The 21,363-nt window shown below is 42.8% G+C and overlaps 1 protein-coding gene across 7 annotated transcripts; it reads right to left on the bottom strand.

Annotated features, from left to right (window-relative positions):
• Positions 1–2,033: 2,033 nt before the first annotated feature.
• On the bottom strand, positions 2,034–18,256 carry asph (aspartate beta-hydroxylase). 7 transcript variants are annotated; one of them, XM_018757859.2, is made up of 8 exons: positions 14,530–14,686; positions 12,835–12,990; positions 12,410–12,478; positions 8,074–8,151; positions 7,707–7,766; positions 5,406–7,325; positions 4,384–4,431; positions 2,034–4,037 (listed from the first exon to the last, which is right to left on the bottom strand). In XM_018757859.2, the coding sequence occupies exons 1-7, from the start codon at positions 14,573–14,575 to the stop codon at positions 4,406–4,408; spliced, it is 2,355 nt and encodes a 784-aa protein (XP_018613375.2). In that variant the 5' UTR covers positions 14,576–14,686; the 3' UTR covers positions 2,034–4,037; positions 4,384–4,405. The 7 variants fall into 7 exon arrangements, with proteins under 7 accessions (XP_018613375.2, XP_029109408.1, XP_018613377.2 ...); XM_029253575.1 differs by lacking the exon at positions 4,384–4,431 and having other exon boundaries at positions 5,406–6,380; positions 6,537–7,325; XM_018757863.2 differs by lacking the exon at positions 2,034–4,037 and adding an exon at positions 5,071–5,103 and having other exon boundaries at positions 4,399–4,431.
• Between the last annotated feature and the right edge of the window lie 3,107 nt (positions 18,257–21,363).

Genomic DNA, 21,363 nt, shown 5'->3' with positions numbered 1-21,363 from the left:
TTTATCATACATTCTGTGTTGGAAAGTTAGTACATTTGCACGATCTAATTCAATAAATGAGATGTGTGGCACATGAGCAAATTCATATCCGAATGAATGAAAGAGGCTCATTTCCCAGAACCATTCAGCCACTAGGTGACAGTCTACAGCCTCAGTTTAGCGACAGTCCATTGGCTTCAGGCCTGTGCTGGTTCAGCTCTATGCGCACGGTCAGCCCATTGCCCTTGTTACTCCTCACAGTGGTCCATCCCACTTCCAGCAATAAATACCTAACAATAAGTTTCAAGACCCTGTCTCCATCAATTTACATATTTATTTTACTGACACGTTTCTCCAAAGTAACTTTCAGTATTAAGCTACTTAGACTCATTATCCTGTTTATACAGCTAGACAGTTTCTACTGCAGTAATTTAGGGTCAGTGATACTAGAGCAGGAGGTGGGATTGTGAAGCTCTGTGCAGTTATGACCTACCTTGGACACACCGTCAGTCTGCCCGTTAGCTAAAGACTGTGGCATCATGGCAGTAGAATTCAGCTGCTGCTTTAGGGTTACAGAGCCACTCTGAGCTCTCATAGTGTCACTTTTCATTTTTGGGGTCATTCTTGGGACTTTGGTTCGAAGTCACTGTGGGAGACAGTGAAGGCTATGCGTGAAACTGGTGATGCCTTATCAGACCTGTTGACAGCACAAGCTGTAAATCAAAGCAATGATATTATTTTTAAAGCATGAAGCAGAAACCACAGGGTTATGGTGGTCAGACAGATGACCAAGTACAGGTAAAACCGAGCAACAGGTAAAAAATCTGATGGATCTCACAGACACGTCATTACTGTGAGAACTTACATTCTAAGTGCCGTGAAACCATTCTTGCTTATATAGCAAGATGGCTGTAATTGCACATGTGATATGTGAAGGCTGGAGAAGAGAGAAATGGTTGGAAATGGTGCTGCGATTGTTTGGAGAGCTGATCCCATGATCATTCAGATCTGTGCCTCTCACTGAGGCTCATCAGACAATAGAGGCCCCAGGGAAGCCATGTAGTGGCTCTCAAATCCTCAGTGAATTAACTAATGTTCCTAAAATAAACTTCTGAACCCAACCTGTCATTGTTAATTGGCTCTACTGCTCCACAGCTACAGTCTTTTGGGGGATTGTGTGAAATTTTGGTGGTTTTTGCATTCTGCTCATTCACTGGCTTCTGATGAAGTCCGCATTTGAGCAACGGTGTTTATGGAGAACCAGGGCCACCCTCTCAAGAAAACATCTCTATGTGTCTCCTCTCCCCATCCCTCTCCACTGGCTTCCTGTAGCTACCCATTTCAAGGTTAAGACTCTGATCCTACAAAATAACAAATCTATCTGCATCCTGATGCCTATGGGACCTGATCACACCCCACACCCCAGAAAGAGAGCTGTACACCACCACCTCTGACTCGTTGGTAGTCCCACTACCAACGGGGGGCCATAATTAAAAGCTCGTTGTTGGCCCCACTTTGGGGGAACAAACTCCCTCTGTCCCTCAGAGCTGCTGAATCCTTCCTAGTATTCAAGAAGTGTCTCAAGCTCATCTCTGTCAGTCCCATTTCTCTCCAGATCTCCTGACAGCTACATAAATGAGTCCAACACTATCTGCTATGATTATCCAGGTATTGCTACTTGAATGTCACTTCTATACGGAGCTCCCTGAGGGATGCAAAATCCAGTTTTTTATGAGAAAAGGCAAATGAGTAAGCATTGTAGAGTATGTTTAGAATATCAATTTCAGATATGTTACATAATAGGAGGAAGGAATTCAACAATCATTTATCAAATACTGTACGTCCATGTTGCCTGTAACATTCGCACATTCCATCCTATCAGACGACCACTGACAGAATGGTCTATAGTGATGGGCTTCTATATACGACCAAACATACTTAACAAGATTGTTCCCATTTTGCTGAACAAATGCCCCAGAAGTATGTTTATAAGTGAGGCATAATTCTAGTATTTTTAATATGAAAAACAGTTATAAGACAAAAAGGAAGACATTTTATTCCCATCTTTATTGCAGCTCAGAAACCAGAACATTTACAGAAAACAGAGAGTGTCAAACTCCCAATGCAAGAAAACAATAATTTAAATCAGTCCGGCACTACAGCAGGACAGCATGTAAACCTTTCACAAAACACCTTTATTATGTAAACTTCTGTTCAGATATGAACTGCAATAAAAATATATCACTGATTATTATGGTTCTGGCTGCTAGTTGTGCAACATTGTTCCTTGTAATGAAAACTATCTGAAGCAGCAAGATTTTACCTTTTCATACTGCATATGGCTTGGATAAATGAACACTTTCTGAAAACCGGAAATTTAAAAGATAAACTAACAGTTTCTACAAAACACCAGAGGTCTGTGTTGTAAAACTTGCGTGAAACAAGACACCACATTAAAAATTCACACTAAAAAGTAAAAGTGGCAACAGAAAAGAAGTGAAGAAAGATGAAAGCAAACAAAAAACTACAACGAACAAACTACATACAACCTGTTCTGTAAATATAACAGCCCAAAACAAGTTGCATTTCAGCATTTTTTAATATCTCTCAGGTTGCTATCATCAGTTCTGGCAGGTCGAAAGTCATCACATCTCACACACACACACACACACAACACAAACAAACAGCAAATACAAGGTCTGGTCTGGGTCCATAGTCTGGGTCCATACTGACAGATCATCCCAGTCTTGAGATGCTACAGCAAGTACAGCAAGGCCAGGTTTCCTTCAGGTGAGGCCATGCCAGAGCAGAGCGAAAACAAACCTTCAGCTCAACACCAGCAGTCTTGCAAGAGGCTCCAATTCAAGACACTGGAATAATTAGGTAAAAACACACTTTTTTCTGCAAACTTTTATCAAAAGTCAACTAAATTTATCAGGATAAATCAAAAGAGCGAGGTTTCCAAAAACCAGCACAGTCCAGGTGCCCGACTGCACCACATGCGCAGAGCTGCTGCTGGAAAGTTCACAGTGTGTGAAGAGTTCTGTCGCCTTTGGGTTTCAACCAGGTCCGACACATTAGCAGAGCCAGTTACTCCGGTCGGGCTCAACGTCTACATTCAATTAGCCCCACAGGGAAGAAAAAGACAGCTGCTAAAAGCTCATCAAACTGAAGTTTACCCCAAATCATGGAACAGCAAATGCTCTCAGTGAAAATAAAAGATCGTTTTCAAGGCTGAGCTCAATGGACCATTAAAATCTGTCGTATTAAATAAGACAAACACATTTGAAAAATATCTCACATGTAACACACACACTCACACACACGCTTGCATATTCTGTTGTTCGTCACAATTTCACCTGCCAGCCTAAATGAATCAGTGTGCTGCAATACGAAGACTGAGCGCATACTGGTAACACAACACTTCAGTGGAACGTTTCCCTGTGAAAGATCAGTGCAGCATTTGCATAGTATCTTCACATTAATAAATCCAATGCATAATTCAACAAAGTGACATGACAGCAGTGACATCATCGCCCTGAGACATGATGTAGAGACATGGGACATGCAGGTGGGCTCGTACTCAGCTGGAGGTAGAAAGTACCCTTAGGCACAGGTCCAGAACCAGCTTTCACAGACAAAATATTAATGATAAGCATTATTCACTGATACACGAAAATTCAAAAGAGGCTCTAGACTGCAGCTAAAGAGTAGCATCTGTCTGCAGCTAAAACACGCTTGTAAGTGTCAGAACCAGAACAGAACGGAAATAAAAAACAATATTAACACATTGATTGACAAGGACAAAGCCCCACCTTCACACAGCATAGCAAAACTACATAATTTGTTTTCATTTGGTACTATAAATGTCAAAGTGAATAAAGAGGAGGGGGGGTCCAACATATTGAGAAAAAAAACCACTGACAGAGATTGGATCACATTTGGAGATGTCATTGGGATGGAGGAATGGTGCGGAATCACAGCAGCACTTTTTCAAAGGTGTGTCACCTGGCCTGGTCCTCGGGGTGTTCAGTTTCTCTGGATTCCAATCTCTGCTTCTGCAAACAGGAGAACTTTGAGCATTTCAGAGATTTGACCAAATACGGATACTGTGGTGGCGCCGTAACTCTTGTTCTTCCAACCATTTCTCACAGGCAAGTAACATAGTAAAAGTAACTCATTACTACCAAGCCCTGGTTATGGGTTTATGTGGCCTCTAGTTAACTGTTTCTGCAGTCTGGATTTTCTGTTTTGAAAACACAAGCAATTTTGCTAGAAGTATCAGTGTGGTGATACGAGTAGAAATGAAACTTAAGGTCTAGTTGCTAAAGCTTTCAAGTACGAGGAAAGACCTTGACCTTTCAAGGAAAACCTTAACATCTAATTGCAATACAAAAAAGTTACCTGCTGGCTCTTATTGAAGAATTTATTTGTCTTCGGGAACTTCTGTTTCTGAATTTTTAAAAAAAAAGATAGTTCATACTATATGCAGGCTTTGGAATACACACACACACACTTTCAGAACCGCTTGTCCCATACAGGGTCGCGGGGAACCGGAGCCCAACCCGGCAACACAGGGCGTAAGGGGAGGGGGAAGCACCCAGGACGGGACGCCAGTCCGTCGTAAGGCACCCCAAGCGGGACTCGAACCCCAGACCCACCGGAGAGCAAGACTGCGGTCCAACCCACTATGCCACCACACCCCCTTGGCTTTGGAATATCAAAAGCAAAGTATGACAGAAATTTTCACTCCAGCACAAGAGAGAAATAAAAGCAGCTTTTTATACTGCTTGGACACCACAGCATTCCAGACATTTTGAAAAGTCACAAATAGACACACTGTCTGAAGCCACTTGTCCCAAGCACGGTCACTGCGAACCGGAATGTAACCTGGCAACACGGGGCGCAAGGCTGGAGGAGGAGGGGACACGCCCAGGACGGGACACCGGTCTGTCGCAAGGCACCCCAAGTGGGACTCAAACCCCAGACCCACCAGAGAGCAAGACCCAGCCAAACCCGCTACGCCACCACACCCCCCGTAAGTCACAAATAATTAACTTTTATTACAAAGACCATCTCTCAGCATTTTACCTTCAGATTCTATTGGTCATGCAACTTCTGCCTCTGTTGAAAACAGAGTAAATTAAAACAGCTGGCAGAAAGTATTTACTACTAAACACTAAAAATTTGTACATTGACTATGATTACTGATAGACTAAACTCTTCAACAGAGTAGCAAAACTCAGCTTTTATAAATTATTCAGGTGTGTTCTCAATGTTCTGCACAGTGGAACTTCAAATTTGTTTTTCTGGAGATGGGCTCTAGAGGACTGAGATTTGTTCACAGATGACGTCACTTTAAAAAAAAAGTTAATTCCCATCTATTTAGAATAATAACAAATTAATTTTGTGGTGTGAGGTCTTACCTTCGGGAAAGGGCTCCTTTTGAAGATGTTCTGCTGTACGCTCCTTTGTAAGTGTAGCTTGATCCTCCAGTCCTTTCTCCTCTTCAGGTCTTGCCTCTTCCTGTACTTCCTCGCCCAGAGGAGCAAACTCATCCTGTACTTCCTCTTCTGAAGGTAGAGCATCTTCCATGGACTCAGCATCCTCCTGTATTTCCTCTTCAACAGATAAAGTGTCGTCTTGCACTTTTTCCTCTACAGGTCTAATCTCTTCCTCTCCTAGTTGTGCTGATAGGCTCAGCCCCTCTAGCAGTTCTTCCTTTCTGGGCATAGATTCCTTCAGTACTTCTTTCTCTATGGATGCAGCTTCCTCCAGTACTTGTTCCTCTACAGTTGTGAGTTCCTCTGGTGCCTCATCCTCCACACCTGCAGGTTCCTCAGGTACTTCTTCTTCTACAAGTTGAGGATCCTTTGTTACCTCTTCCTCTATGTCTGCAGATTTCTCAAGACTGTTTTCCTCCACAGGTGTAAGTTCTTCTGGTTCTTCTTCTTCTAACAGGGTAGATTCCTCAAGAACTTGTTCTCCTATGGTTGTGGGTTCTTCTACTACTTCTTCTTCAATGGCTTCAGGTTCCTTCAGTACTTCTTCCTCTGTGGCTAATGGTTCCTCTGATATTTCATCTCTGAGGGTGGGTTCTTCCAGTATTTCTTCTAGTGTGAGTATGGCTTCCTCTGAAACTTGTTCCTCTGTGATTGTGGATTCTTCCACTTCTTCCTCTTCTGTTTCTTCAGGTTCCTTCAATATTTCTTCCTCTGTGGCTGATGGTTCCTCTGGTATTTCATCTCTGAGGGTGGGTTCTTCCAGTATGTCTTCTAGTGTGAGTGTGGCTTCCAATTGTTCCTCTGTGGTTGTGGATTCTTCCAATTCTTCCTCTTCTGTTTCTTCAGGTTCCTTCAGTACTTCTTCCTCTGTGGCTGATGGTTCCTCTGGTATTTCATCTCTGGGGGTGGGTTCTTCCAGTATTTCTTCTAGTGTGAGTGTGGCTTCCAATTGTTCCTCTGTGGTTGTGGATTCTTCCAATTCTTCCTCTTCTGTTTCTTCAGGTTCCTTCAGTACTTCTTCCTCTGTGGCTGATGGTTCCTCTGGTATTTCATCTCTGGGGGTGGGTTCTTCCAGTATTTCTTCTAGTGTGAGTGTGGCTTCCTCTGGAACTTGTTCCTCTGTGGTTGTGGATTCTTCCAATTCTTCCTCTTCTGTTTCTTCAGGTTCCTTCAGTACTTCTTCCTCTGCAACTGAGGGTTCCTCCAGTACTTCTTCCTGTGTGAGTGTGGGTTCCTCTGGAACTTGTCCCTCTATGGTTGTGGGTTCTTCCAACACTTCTTTTTCTATGGCTTCGGGTTCCTGTAGCACTTCTTCCACTATGGGTGAGGGTTCCTCCAGTACTTCTTCTGTGGGGGTTGTTTCCTCTGGTATTTCTTCCTGTGTGAGCATGGGTTCTTCTCGAACTTGTTCCCCTGTGGTTGTGGATTCTTCCACTACCTCTTCCTCTATGATTTCAGGTTCCTCAGGCACTTCTTCCTCTGTGGATATAGGTTCCTCCAGTACTTCTCCACTGGTGTCAAGTTCCTCTAGTACTTCTTCCTCTGAAGTTGTGGGTTCCTCCAGTGCTTCTTCTTCTATGGCTGTGAACTCCTCTGTTTCTTCCTCCTCTGTGAGTATGGGTTCCTCGGGTACTTCATTCTCATCCTCTATGGGTACAGTCTTCTCCAATATCTTGTTCCCTAGGTGCATACTCTCCTTCAGTACTTCATCTTCTGCAGGTGCAGCATCATCTACTGTCTCTTTCATTTCTGTCTCATAGTCAACTTCTTCATCTGTAAATGTAGTTCCCAGTTCAGTGTCAATGCCTTCCTCTTCTTCTGGATCCTCCATGGGTTTGAGCTCTGCCAGCGAACACAACCTTAACTTCTAGGTTTCCATTATATACTTGAGTTAAATGGCTATTGATCACCAGTAGATATAACAACACCTATGACCTCCTGAAACTAGATTCCAGTGGTTCAGTTATTGGCACAAGTTGATAAAGTGATGACCCCAAACATGGGACAAGAAGGGGAACAGTACAGAAGATGATACAAAATAAATGACGATCAGAGAGTACAGCTTGAAGAGTTAACAATGGATAAGGCAGCTCCATGGCAGGTAAGGCAATGTAATATTAGCTGTTGAATAGGGTGAAATATAGAATCCCCTGTGGGCAGAAATAATTTGAATTTCAAGAACAGAATGAAGACTGCCTAGAGATCATAAGAAAAGATACAAACCTTTTTGAGGTGCAGAACTTGACTTAATCTCTCCTTCCATAGCCAATTCACGTTTGAGTTCTGTAGATTAGGTTTAAAACACATTAAAGCTTATTCATCACATTTGTGGGTGTGGGAGACATCAATGGGTTGCTCCAATATAATTGAGATTCCTGGGTTATGACCTTTCTAACTGAATAGCCAATGGAGGACCTTGATGATATGGTGGTATTACAACAGGTTGTGCCTGTAAGGTGGCTCATGACAGAAACTCTTGGATCATAGCTTGATAATTAATTCCATTAACTCCAAATATCCTTTTGGACAGAGGAAGCTGTGCTTCCGCTATCAAACAGATAATTCAGTATTGAAAATTATGTGCTTTTACCTTTTTCCAATTGTGGCACTTCCGTCTCCTCCAGTACCATGTCACTTTTCACCATAATGACAGACTTGTTTTTCAATCCTGGATGTTTCAAATGTTGATGGAAAACCATAAAATTTATGTCGGTCTACAAACAGTTTTCCATGAAAACTCTAAGGTTTAAATTTAAGTCTTTCTTACAAAAATGTCAGGTTACAAAACATTTACAAGTAACAATGAATTGAGGGTTTTACCTTTTCATACACTTAATCTGCCCAGAATTATCAGGATAACAAATTTGTTAAAGAAAGAAAATTTACTAGTCACAAAATTTAAAAATACATTACTGAAGCATGACCCAGGTTTACTTTTGTTCTTTTGTAGCGTTTATCCACATGTGCAAGCAGACAAGGCTCATGTCATTCCAGAGACATTGCACAGTGATGAAAGGAAAGAGTGGGCTAGAAAAGATATAGGATTGTAGAAGTTAAGGTGAAATTTGAGGGACCCTGGCTATTACTCCTGTCTTGCCTACGTGCCCTACAAGTAAACCACTAAAGAGACACCACCTCCAACATCATTATTTTCTATTAGTGAAGGATGTGTTTTGCATGACAGAAAAAGGCATCTGTGAAAACAAAGCACGTTTATTCAAATCCAGTATATGAATCAGTTTATTCAAAGACCTGACAGACTTTTCCTTTTAACAACAATAATTTTAAAAAGCTATGTCTAGCAACATCATGCTAAAAACTTTGTTCTGTTTTTGTTGGAATTAGTTTATCATAAGGTGCTATGTTCTCCATACAAGTTTCTCACTTCAGTCTTCATAATACAATATAATACGTGTACCAACAGAGATCAAATTTTAAGAAGCGCCTTCAAAGCCTTTCAAACACACTTCTAATCAACGTAAGCCTGTCTCAGTGCCACATGCATCATTAAAACACAAACTACGACTGCATTTACAGGATGGTATGCCCCCTGTGGAGATGACAGTTTCTTCTATCTCCTCTTTCTTCCTGTCATCTAGTCAAGTCTCCAGCTCCGTGTTGAGTAGATGCATCTGTTATCAACACTGAATGCTTAACAACTTTGGTTTTATAGATGCAGTTTTACATCATTTTTTACTCTCTTTTTCAGACTGCTTTGACTGTTTAGAGTCCTCTGAGGACTTCTTAGGTGATGACTTGGAGGACTCTTTAGATGACTTCTTTGATGTATTTTTGAGAAGCTTTTCTTCTCTCTCCCTCCTGCTTTTACTGACCTTTTCTGTTTTCTTCTCATGTCCTGAAACTTTTTTGCTTTGTGCTTTTTTCTCCTTTTCTTGTTTTCTTGCCTTTTCTCGTGCCTCCCTTTCCTTATCCGTTTTGGCACGCTCTGCCTTTGGTTTCACTATTTTCTCCTTGAGTTTTGTCTTCTTTTCTTTTAATTTAATGGCTGATGCTTCCCTTTTCTGTTCCACAGCCTTCAGAGCTCGCCTTGCCTTAGCCTCTTTAGCCATGAGGGCCCTGACTTCAGCCAATGCCAATTTGGCAATTTTTTTGGCTTCCACCCTCTCATGGAGGATGGACATCTGCCGTTTCAAGGCTTCCCTAAGGTTCCACTCGACGTCTCTGATGAAAGTATTCTCTAGGGAGTTGAAAACATGACATCCGTGAACACGGACGGATGTTCTCAGCAAGCACAATACCGTAAAGCATCTCCCACAACCATGCAAGGCCTACAGGTGCGGTACAGGTGCGGATCTTATGACATTGGTAATGAGATTTCAGGTTAAGAATCCGTAAGAGATGTAAGCAGTAATAGTTAGCATTTCAGCTACTGCTTACAGAGTGGCTGCTTCCATTGCTCATTACAGGGTAAAAAGACACTGCCTACAGTATGAGAGGTGTGAGTAAAGCCAATACAACATGTCTTTTTCTATACTTGCGCAGCAACATCTTGTCAAAAATGTAGCCTATTCCCTACTCACGATGCAGATTCCAGACAGAATCCCCAAGTTTACATGGATCTGGCCAAGCAGGAGAACCACGGGCATATGGTAATGGGCAGCAGCCATGCACTGCAGTGGACTCTTTCTTTGGCTGAGGCCATCCACGCCAGCAAGTCAGCAATTAAACACACAGGGAAACATCAAGTGCAATCCACGTTAAATACCTTTTGGCTTTGTTTTTTTAGAAATTTCATCTTTTACAGAAGGCTCATCTAGCAAAGCAGAAAAAGTACACGTTTTAAAACACTGATGAAAAAGCGTAATTACCTGTATCTGGCTGCATATCCTGCATTGTTGTACGTCAGAATTTGAGGACACCATCCCCCTTGTAGAACTTTCAGACTTTTAAATTTCATACTCCATGAAGAACAAGAACATATCAGAAAATCCCACATGCCAGGCATCTATCACACCACACAAGGGTCACATAGTAGTGCATTAGTCCAGTGCTAACACTGAATTTGTTAGCAGATAGCAGGTATAATGTCAGTTCTGTTGCAACCAGGTCAAGTGGAGTACTGTTCCAGACATTCTGTCTTTGGGGACGTATTTCAGTCCAACAGACCTCTGTGGCTCGGGGTCCTTTATCACTGACGTATCATCCAAAATGACAGGCATGCTTCACCTCATCCATGCATTTTACACTTTACCGTCACTGGTTTCTAACTGAAAAATTTGACACTGGGCCCCAAATTGTCATCAGCATCCAGTCAGGTATAAAAACCAACGAACCAGGGTTGGCAACATATTCACCAATGTTTGCATGTTGAGTATGCAACAAAACTGTTGAAACTTCAATTTTTAAATCACGCAGTGATAAACTAACTACCTCAGCTGTTTTATGCTTCTGGTTTATATTGTTTTGAAAAAATACCCTCCAAATTCTCGGACGGCAAAAAAACACTGAAAACACTTCTACAGCCTGACATGAAAACTGAGAAGGGCATGGATGCTCTCAAATGATCCAACAACCCTACAGAATTTGGCTGAAAAATCAGGTTTTACATTACATTTTTGGATCACTGAAAGTCCTTGATTAATTTGGAATGATTTGATTTAATTTGGAATTTGAATGATGGAACACTGAAGCAGAATGATGCTTCCATAGAGCATTTGAACAACTAATTCTAAGTATCAAATGAAATTCAAGTCCAACTGTGTACAAATAACTGATACTACTGATTAAAATAAACAAGGGCCCCTTAAAGTGACTTCCACCACTTGAAATTTGTAGTTGCCATTATGCTTTCCTTAAATTCCTTCAGGGACTCTCAAACTGACAGCCACAATATTTCTTCCTCAAACTGTGTCCACACAGTCGTGTGAACTAGTCCTTTCTGCTGCCCCTATGTTGTATGTACAGTTCTGTGGACAGTCTTTGCTATCAGCTTGGCAAACTGGTTACCATGTAAGTCTTTCGCCATTGATCCCATTCATGGTGAGACATACCAGCCACAATCTCAACGGTCTCACTTTCTTCTGCATCTTCTTGTATCTCAAAAGGAGTCATTACATCATAGAGAAAGATGAAGAAGTTGTACAACCAGCCAGAGCTGGTCTCTGTTATTTGACCAACGGTCTCCTCAAAGACATTTGCAGCTTCACTACTGCCACCACTGGCCAGGCCTACATAAACACAGGGAGACAAGGAGAGGAGGAAGAGGACAGAGGTAATGTAGGCAAGGGCAAGGCTGAGGGCAAAAGCACTAAGACTGAGGTTCAGGGCTTTGCAAAGGATATGAAAATGGGTGAGACACTAAAGTGGTGTCCCCATGAAACTAAGGGCAGAAGTAGGATCACCACATAGCAGGAACAACGTTACAGAAATGCATGCAAAGAGAAACTGGCCAGCAACTCCCCTTAACTCTTATAACCTACCTAAAATGAGGTACATGTGAACATGCTAAGCTAAGCTAGCAGTGGTAGAAATGTGCAAAGAGGGCTGGGTGATACAAATAATTCTTGTATTTATGGTATTTTGTATTGAACATTTAAAAGCTACTGTAACAAAGTGCAACGCAGAATTGTTCTGTGTCATAATGTAATAGATCATTGCATAATTAGCTAATATGCTAGTTGCCAGCAAACATCCTTTTGTTATTTCAGTAAGATTATAAATTGTTGCATCTGTCAGGACTCACGCACTCTGAACCTCCAGTACATTGTCTTAACATTTTCAATGTAAAATGTCTCCCTTGAAGGAATTGTCAATATTAGTGAATTTAAATTTTAGATCCTTACTGATATCATCACCCTCCCCATTATGCACATGTGCCTGTTCTGCTCTTCAGAACAAAAGTAACCCAAAATGATTATCAGACAAATTTGAAACACAGACAAAAACACCAAATTCACTACACTTGCCTAGTAAAACTTTGGCATCTTCTATGTCAAAGTCGCCGTCTCCATCGGCATCGTAGGCCCCAAGTTTCCCTGGAACAAGAAGAGTCTGGTCAAGAGAGGTCAAAGGGGAGCAGCTGCAGGTATGGCAACATGGTTTAAATCATCAGAATTTTAGCATGAAGTTTAGCAAAAGATGTGGTGGTTGTGCAAACCAAATGAGCGCATACCTAGCAATATCTCAGAAAGGTTAGAAGGGAAGATGTTTGTCTGGGCTTCATGCAAAGTTAAGACAACAGGTTAACATGCAACGATTGCAAACTGGAAAAAAAAAAAAAAATTCTACATTTTGCATGCATAGGAAATGTTTTTTCCTTTTTTAAGTACATATTAGATCACCACAGATGGTTACAGAACGTTCTGAATGAGGACCACACAGTCAGTCTTACCAAGGGCACTCTGATAGTCAACCAGGTCAAGCCACACCATTGCCACGGACATCCAGACGCCCAGCATGGCCAGTACGAAGAACCACGTGAAGAAGGAGCTCCTACGACCAGCCTCTGCCTTTTTCCCATTCTTGCCAGCTGACGTTTGCTTGGCTTCTAGGAACAAATGAAAGTGTGACAAAGGACTCAACTCAGATGTGCTATGTTTTTGCTCTGCTGACAATCTGTTAGCATTTCACGGCATTCAATGATTCACGGTGTTAAAAGGCCAAAATACACACAATCATGCAAGCTCAGGTATGCTTAAAAAATACTTTCATGTAATTATTTAAAATTGTGTGCAGTAAGGGTTCTGTCAAATATTTTGCTTTTCCAAGACAATTAACGTTACCTTCGCTGCCCACAAGTCTCACACAGCCAACGTCAAGCAGACTTTTTAAACAGACGTGCAGATAGGAATGAACAGTCGGTGTTATAATGAAAGCAACCATTCAGACACTGTGATATGATGAAACAAACCATGTGAAAAATTGACCCAGAAATGGAGCGCAGACACAGAATGGAAAATGCTCTGGCACATGAGTCTGCATCGCTTAAATTGCCGTCACGCTGGACGTCAAGCAGTACCACAATGACAGCCTTCCTTCAGTCATTTAACATTCATTCTTGTTCCTTCAGTCTCTTATTCATGTGGACAGGGCAGGTATAAAAGTCCCTCATCACAAATCACTAGCATTTTTTCAATCAAGAGCCCAACTTGCAACTAAGCCTTGCAACCTGTTTGCTCTTCCTCTTGTGTATTCATAATCATAGAGGAAACATTTGTGTTGCTTTCATCTGCATTCTCAGTGTGTCAGAACAACCACGAACTTTATGAGTGAACATAAACAGTAATGAGTGAATCCAGAGCAGAATTGTCCCTTGGATCTCAGAGGACTAGCAGAGCCAAGAGGTCTTCTTTGAATAGGGGTTCTTCCAGGGAGGTCATTTGAATACATTTGCTAACATAGGTTTTATTGAAAAAGAAAAGAATCAAAAGCTGACACTGAGCACCTGATCTCACATGGGACAGGACAGGATAGGATAGGATAGGACTTTATTAATCCTTGCAGATTCATCATCCAAAAATTGACAATCAACTTCAGTCTTGTATGGAGACAAGACATGTCCATTCTTGTTTATCAAAACTGAAATGAAATAATCTAAATGTTATAGGAGAAAATAGTAGCCAAGCACTCAAAACCCAAGAAAAACATATTCGTATTCATAACCCACCAAAAAAGGGAGAGACATTCAAGACCAGATAATCTATCATGGGAGCACTGGTGTACCAGTCTGTACACAAGTCTAGTTTTAATACTGGATCACACTGGCAGTGTGTTGCTTCAGTTTCAATTTTAGCCATGCTACATTTATCTAGAACGCAACACTTCAACACCGCCGTAGAGCCGAAAACATTTCTCTGTCTCAGCGGGACAAACACACCTTTCATACCAGCCATCCCCATTTCAGTAAACAGTTTTGTAAAATCCAGGCTGGAGCAAAATAAGAAACGTTAAATTAGTCCAACCTTTCGTCAAACACTTTGTACACATGGGCAATAGCCAAATCCCCGCTGATCTACAAAGATCGTCAACACCATTTCACGAAAGTCCCCGTGTCGTTCTGGGTGAGGAGAGGCTGCCATGACTCTACCTGCTTCGTCAATCATTGTCTTCAGATCCGCATTAAGGTCCCCCATCCATACGCCTGGTTTCGGAGTCGCAGGAGGGGGACGGCAGTCGAATTCCCTCTCTCCTGACCCAAACTACCGTATGCTGCAGCTGCTCTTGCACAGCTAACTCAGCTAGAACCCGATACTCAACTGACTCAAGCGGGGCGGAGGATATTTTTAGATCCACACAGCAAAGAAGTAGTTGCATTTCAGCACTCATATGGAGATGCCTCGGTCACGTCACTTTGGCTCAGTAGTCCTATACTACCCAGGAGGGCAATCCTCCTATGATTTCCTGTTGCCATTGTTCAGCAAGGAAGAAAAGTAGGAAGGGTTGAGGGAAGGACTGTGTGGGTGGCCTGTGGATGAGTTTCGCCAGAGCGTCCTCAAGGGACACTAAAACAACGGCTTCCCTCTTTCGGTTTTGTAATGTCAGTGATTCCTGGCAGACTCCCGGCACACTGGCTGCCATCTCCTACACACTTGTGCTCCATACATGGCTTTCCCTGAAGAGCTTCTCCGCCTATCTACGGACATCAGTCTTCCGTAAAATCCATGACCTTCTACCTCTAATGCAAACCACTGTCTTGCACATTGAGAAGTGTGACACTCTGGTCAACAGCGTTTTCTTCCACGGAAGTAATAATTGGAAGTGCCCACCTTTCCAACATTTGCCCTCCATCCTCAGCTTTCATGTGTAGGTGGAGCTCAGTGTACTGAACCCTTTGAGCACAGGCCCTAGGTGACCACGTACAGGTGAGCGTGAACAAATTTCATAAACCCAGCACGCACACACACACACACGAATAAGACGACTGCATACTGTTTAAGAATCAAAATAATTTCTCAACCCAGAATTAGTGCACAAAAGGAGTCATCAGTTTGGATGATCTGCGTAGCACTTCGCAAACAGAACCATTGTCTTTTTTAGACTGCACCCGTTTCATGCACGGGAGTCCCAAGCTCTGCATCCTTCCATTGGGAAACAAATGGCACTGGAAAATGTGAGGACCTGGCAACCATCTTCAGGGGATTCAACACCATAATCACACCCATGAGCAACGTACACTGTTACTCAGGCAAGAACATGTGTAAAATCGTGAGTTAGAGTAAAGCAGGAAACACTGACATAGGCCTTTGAAGCTTGATCCGCAGCCAATGCGTTGAGGTGTGTTCAGGGCTGGACGGGAACAGGCGTCCACCCCAAGGCAGTGCGACAGTTGCACATGCGTAAAGTGTATTGCGCAATCAACGTTACAATTACACGTTTCAACTACCGTCCCAACAGGAGCGGAATTAAAGAAACAAACTAGCAGACCTGTTCCCCCAGCACACATTTTTGTCGTTGTCTTTCATACGTATGTGTGAAATACTGAGAATAAATTGAGTGTCAGCCTCCCCAGTCTGAGCGCTCTGCAGGCAAGTATTTTATGGGTCCGAAGAGCCCGTCTGTGTTAGGTGCAAGACGTGACAATATCCCGACACACAGAGACATCACTCAACAACACACACAGCACTGCGCAGGCAAGTGGATCTCACACCACAAAGCAGCCCAATACATACCTGCACAACCCAGGTACCAGTTCTGCAAAGGCTGCACATAGAAAAACCACACAAAGAGCATCTTTACCACACCTTGTCTGTCAGTTGTCCACCACCCAGTCAAGAAACCGTTGGGTTTTGTTTTGGAAAGAGACCTGTCACAGGATCATATGTGTAAATGCCACTCGGTACAGTAGGATAATGTCTTTACGCACGCTGACAAGTTCATTTAAATCGCAATATCTGCAACAGATGCCAGCCTGCATTTACTTCAATCGCCAACTTTCAGTGAAAGCTTTCTTCATATAGCAAACCCTCCTTTTCGTACTGAAGAGTTCATACTTACAGGCAAAGGTAATTTGTACCCTAAAATTCACATAACAAGATGTGGGCTCACACAAGAACTGCCTTCAGAGGACAGAAAATACAAGCCTCTGTGATGCACAATGCCAGGTGTGGTTTCTCCTGTGGACTCATTCCACCTGTAGTCATGTACTGGCTTGCAAGGATCTCTCCGAAACGCCAGGACTCTTTACAATCTACAATAACAACGAAATCCGGGCGGCATGGTACTGCTGCTGTTTCACAGCGCCTGGGTGGTGCGAGAGGATGTGGGTTTGATTCCCGCTCAGTCTGTGTAGAGTTTGCATCTTCTCTGCGTGTGTTTCCTCCGGCTGCTCTGGTTGCCTCCCACAGTCCAAAGATATGTTGTTCAGGTTCCCCCATAGTGTGTGAGTGACACAGAGGGAGTGTGTTCCACTGATGTATGGATGAGTGACCCATTGTAAGTAGTGTATCTAGCAGAGTAAGTCACCACAGTGAATAAGGTGTGTGGGCTGGTAACACTACACAGAGTTCACTGGAAGTCACTTTGGAGAAAAGCATCTGCTAAATAAATGTAACTCTGAAAAAATGTGAGCAAAGGTCACAAAGGAAGGCTTTTCAGCTTAAAAACTGAAGTGATAAAGCAGAATTTTCTTTAAAAGCAATATCATAGAAATGTCCTCATTCTTGTGGTCTGGTTTTCTATTATTATATTCATTTGTAGCAAAAGGTAGTTATTGAACAGCTCAGCATAAAAGGAGTTACTGTATGACCATCATCCTCCTCTTCAACAATCATCTTCTTCATCGTCACCATCACCGTGACAAGTAGCTACATATATATGAAATAGAATGATAATAACACTAATAATTATCCTGGTGCATAGAACAGGCAGCTTGAGCATCTCATACTAGTTTTATAGGAGAAAGAAGAAAGATTTAGGATTTACAATAACTTTTCAAAAATCACCACAAATGAAAGAGCAAGAGAATGAACAGCACAATTAATTTACAGCATTATGAGTGTAATTATAATTAGGAGCCCCTGCAGGGTGCCGGGCTCGCGCAGAAGTACATGACACGTGTAGCATTTGCGGCGCTTCATTAAATCACGTGACCAGCGCCCCCCCAATACCCACCGAAGGGTGGGTGAAACTTCAAAAGATGCTTTAAATTAAAAGTGAACATTTTCAACACTGTGTTGAAAAACGAAGGCGAAAATTGAACATTGATTATGAGGCATGATGATGCTGCTGCTGTGAAGTAAAAGATTTGGTGATGTTCGTAAATTCACATTTTTAAGTACCGCGACAGACACACTTTACAAACTATTTCTACAAAAAAATCTATAAAGATGTATTTACAAACTGTATTTTGACAACAGATTCGCTGATGTCGTAAGACAGCTTCTTCTTGTTGCTATTCTTGATTCTTCTTATAAACGCCGGTTTATAATTGGTGGAGATATAATGTTAAATCTGCCTGGGTAGTTACTATTAATTATTCTACATGAATGAACGCGTTCTCACGGCTGCCCATTACATTTCCACACTATGACTCCCAAACACACACTGCCACACACTCACTCTCAGTCTCACACTCTGTGTCTGTCTCTCACACTCACTCTCACTCATACATTGAATTCTCACGCTCCTGCAGGCCCTATGCACTTCGCCAGTATTATCAGGGTATTTTACGCACCTTTTTTTGCGTGTCCTTTAGCATTTTTCTTCGAAGCCATTGTCGGTAAAATAAATGTTGAATGTAATCTGGTGGTAAATTATAAAGAATTACAGTAAAATCAAATCCTTACGAGCCCGCTGACCGAATCGCAGCCCGTCCACTTTTGAGTGACTCTGCATTGCACCAGTCAAGTTCCTGAAACACCTATGTGGGCGGAGACAGTGGTGGATTCACCCAATAAGCTTGTAGGGGCGGTGCTCTTTTTGTCGTTTGGACGCCTGCTGGTTAGAACCGCTTCACCGCTTTTGGAACGTGGCAACATGGAACTCCGCCTCGCGCAGGCCTCGCGAGACGCGCGCACTGTTCGCACGAGCGCATCGGTTGCATAATAACGGAGAATTTATCGTGGATTGATTTGTGTCGAGTTCCGTTGTTCCTCGTAGTCGACGCAATTACAGTTTTATCCTGATTTGTGCAGCTGACAATTTGAATTTGCGCAGTGAATGAAATATAATTTATCCAAAAGGACTTTGATTCAAACTGGATGTTTTAATCTTTTGTAAAGAAAAAACAACAGTGAAAACAATTTGCAGCACGGGTGTGACTAAGAATTCGTTTTAGGGATTTCCTAAGTTATCTTTTAAAAATAGTGTCCCAGGATTTATATCACTCATAAGGACCTTGAACAAGAAACGTAATGGATGATCTGATCGTCGTGATCGTCGTCATTATGATGATAATCATCATCATCCCAATCATCAATTTCAACGATCCAGCAAGGGATGTGCAAAATTTCACACACTCTCTGCCTAACTCACTTAATGTTATATTACTCTCAGTGTCTCACTCAGTTGTATTACACTCAGAGACATGACACAAGGTTACAGAGTTATAATATTTCCATAAGCACAAATACTTGTGCTTACATTTCCATTAATATGAATGTGTTTGAGGGGGGTGCGGTGGCGCAGTGGGTTGGACCACAGTCCTGCTCTCCGGTGGGTCTGGGGTTCGAGTCCTGCTTGGGGTGCCTTGTGGCGGACTGGCGTCCTGTCCTGGGTGTGTCCCCTTCCCCCTCTGGCCTTATGCCCTGTGTTGCCAGGTTAGGCTCTGGCTCCCTGCGACCCCGTATGGGACAAGCGGTTCTGAAAATGTGTGTGTGTGTGTGTGTGTGTGTGTGTGTGTGTGTGTGTGTGTGTGTGTGTGTGTGTGTGTGTGTGTGTGTGTTTGAGCTCCTTCACCTAAACTAAACATGAGTGCCAACATTGTTCTGCACTTTAACTGGAAATCGCACACATATGCAAGGCCTCACCCACAGGTCCCAACTCCACCAAGGGTGTGTTTGGGCTGCACACAGGATGTGATCAGGTGGGAGAGTTAGCGTGACTGCCACCTCCCTGGAATTTGTGCATGGAGCGAGCGGCCATCCAGAGTCAAACTTTCAGAGTTTGGGCGCAGAGGGCCTGTTGGGTGCTGGGTCTGATGTTCGAGTCCTGCTTGGGGCACCTTGCGACGGAGTGGCGTCCTGTCCGGGGTGGGGTTAGGCTCCGGATCGCTGCGACCCTGCTCGGGGCAAGCGGTTGTACACGTTGTGTGTGTGTGTGTGTGTGTGTGGTTTCCGCTGTTGAGTTTTTCGGTTTGAAAATCACAGTAACCAGCAGGCAATCTCAAAGCCGAGGCGACTGAATGTCAGAACACAAATAACACCATAACTGTGTACAGTTAAAGTCGTCACTTCCACTTCGAAGCCTCCTCAGGGAAAATTTTTATGAGTTACTCAGCATGCTTTTTTGTGGGATGATGGAATGTTACTCAACCAACCGGCATGTGTCAAACTAGATGGGTGACACATACAGTGAATGACAGGGCATTATGGCAGAATAATGTGAGATTATACTGCTCTTTAAATTAATTTCCCACTGTTCTGCGTTTGTGCTTTAATACACTGATAAAAAGGCGGTTTGCAGATGATTCTTAGCACATGACATTGAGTGTCACATGTTTAAGGATGCGATTCTGAACTGATACCCGGTTTTTAATGAAACCCTCATGTTCAGACCACACTGAACAGGTCCTGCTAGGACATGTCTTAAATTTGACTGACTCATGACAAGCAGTTAAGGTGTGCTCACACGCTTTGTCACTGACAGTGCTTTTTCTTTCTTTTTTTTCCCCTTACCATTGACCTGTACTTGAGGAGTCAGAAATGATCTAAAATCATCTCCAGATGTCTGTCTGTAATATATAGTGATGTCCTTGCAATCTACTGCTCAGATTAATTCAAATTAATCGCTGATGATACTATTAAATTATACAGCACAAGGTTATTGAAAATAATGCAGTTATTCCTCGAGGTGCTCGGTTTACCAAAATTTGTATTTTGTTTCCAATTAGTATGTGAACCTGACTCAATTCCACATGTCTATGTGGTAGGGGCCCCACGAAAACCCACAGAGCATGATTTTAATCCCCATGCCATCACAAGAGGTACCCTAAAGGCACAAGGGCTCCATGTAGGTCGCACCCCTCAACTGTCACATGTGGGACCCACATTGGATTGCATTTTACTTTGGCAGTAATTAACAAATTAAGCAAACCTGAATTCTTTGCTCATGGTTACCATTTGTTAACTTTTACAGTAGCTGTTGTGTATATATATTTTATAATATATATACACACACACACACACACATTTTCAGAACCGCTTGTCCCATACGGGGTCACGGGGAACCGGAGCCTACCCGGCAACACAGGGCGTAAGGCGGGAGAGAGGGAGGGGACACACCCAGGACGGGACGCCAGTCCGTCACAAGGCACCCCCAGCGGGACTTGAACCCCAGACCCACCGGAGAGCAGGACTGCGGTCCAACCCACTGCGCCACCGCGCCCCTTATAATATATATATCACATTTAAAATAAACTGTGGAGTATTTCACACAAAAAAGTTCTGTTTATAAACACCTGTTTCTGATAAAAGCTGAAAATGTCAGATCAGTGCACAATGGGGAAAGAGCCGCTCAGATTCCTGAATTGGATTTACTATGGTAGGAACCACAGTTGTTCAGCAGGCATCGCTATCCAAACAACCCCTTTATCTGTCTGTGCAACTTGATGCAGCTTAGTGCTTCTTAAGGGCCTCACAGCAGGACCAGTTACCTAATTCCTAAGGAGCATTTTAGCCATTGCTTAGTGTCACCAGCAGAGGACAACTCAAGACACACACACAAAATCAATCAATCCATTTAACATGTACAAATTTGAGCATAC

The sequence above is a fragment of the Scleropages formosus genome, chromosome 7, assembly GCF_900964775.1.
Source record: "Scleropages formosus chromosome 7, fSclFor1.1, whole genome shotgun sequence".
In the NCBI taxonomy this organism is placed as follows: Eukaryota; Metazoa; Chordata; class Actinopteri; order Osteoglossiformes; family Osteoglossidae; genus Scleropages; species Scleropages formosus.
The sequence above is the reverse complement of the archived record's forward strand: the minus strand, read 5'-3'. Positions and strand labels throughout refer to the sequence as shown.

Bases quoted from the DNA above. Each gene is read 5' to 3' on its own strand.
- asph (XM_018757858.2), bottom strand. From the start codon at position 14,575: ATGGGGGACCTTAATGCGGATCTGAAGACAATGATTGACGAAGCAG. The intron at 12,479-12,834 runs GTAAGACTGACT...TTCTTGTTCCAG, and splicing joins TGACTATCAGAGTGCCCTTG to GGAAACTTGGGGCCTACGAT. The intron at 4,038-5,405 runs GTAAGACCTCAC...TCCTGTTTGCAG, and splicing joins AAAGGAGCCCTTTCCCGAAG to AAGCAGAGATTGGAATCCAG.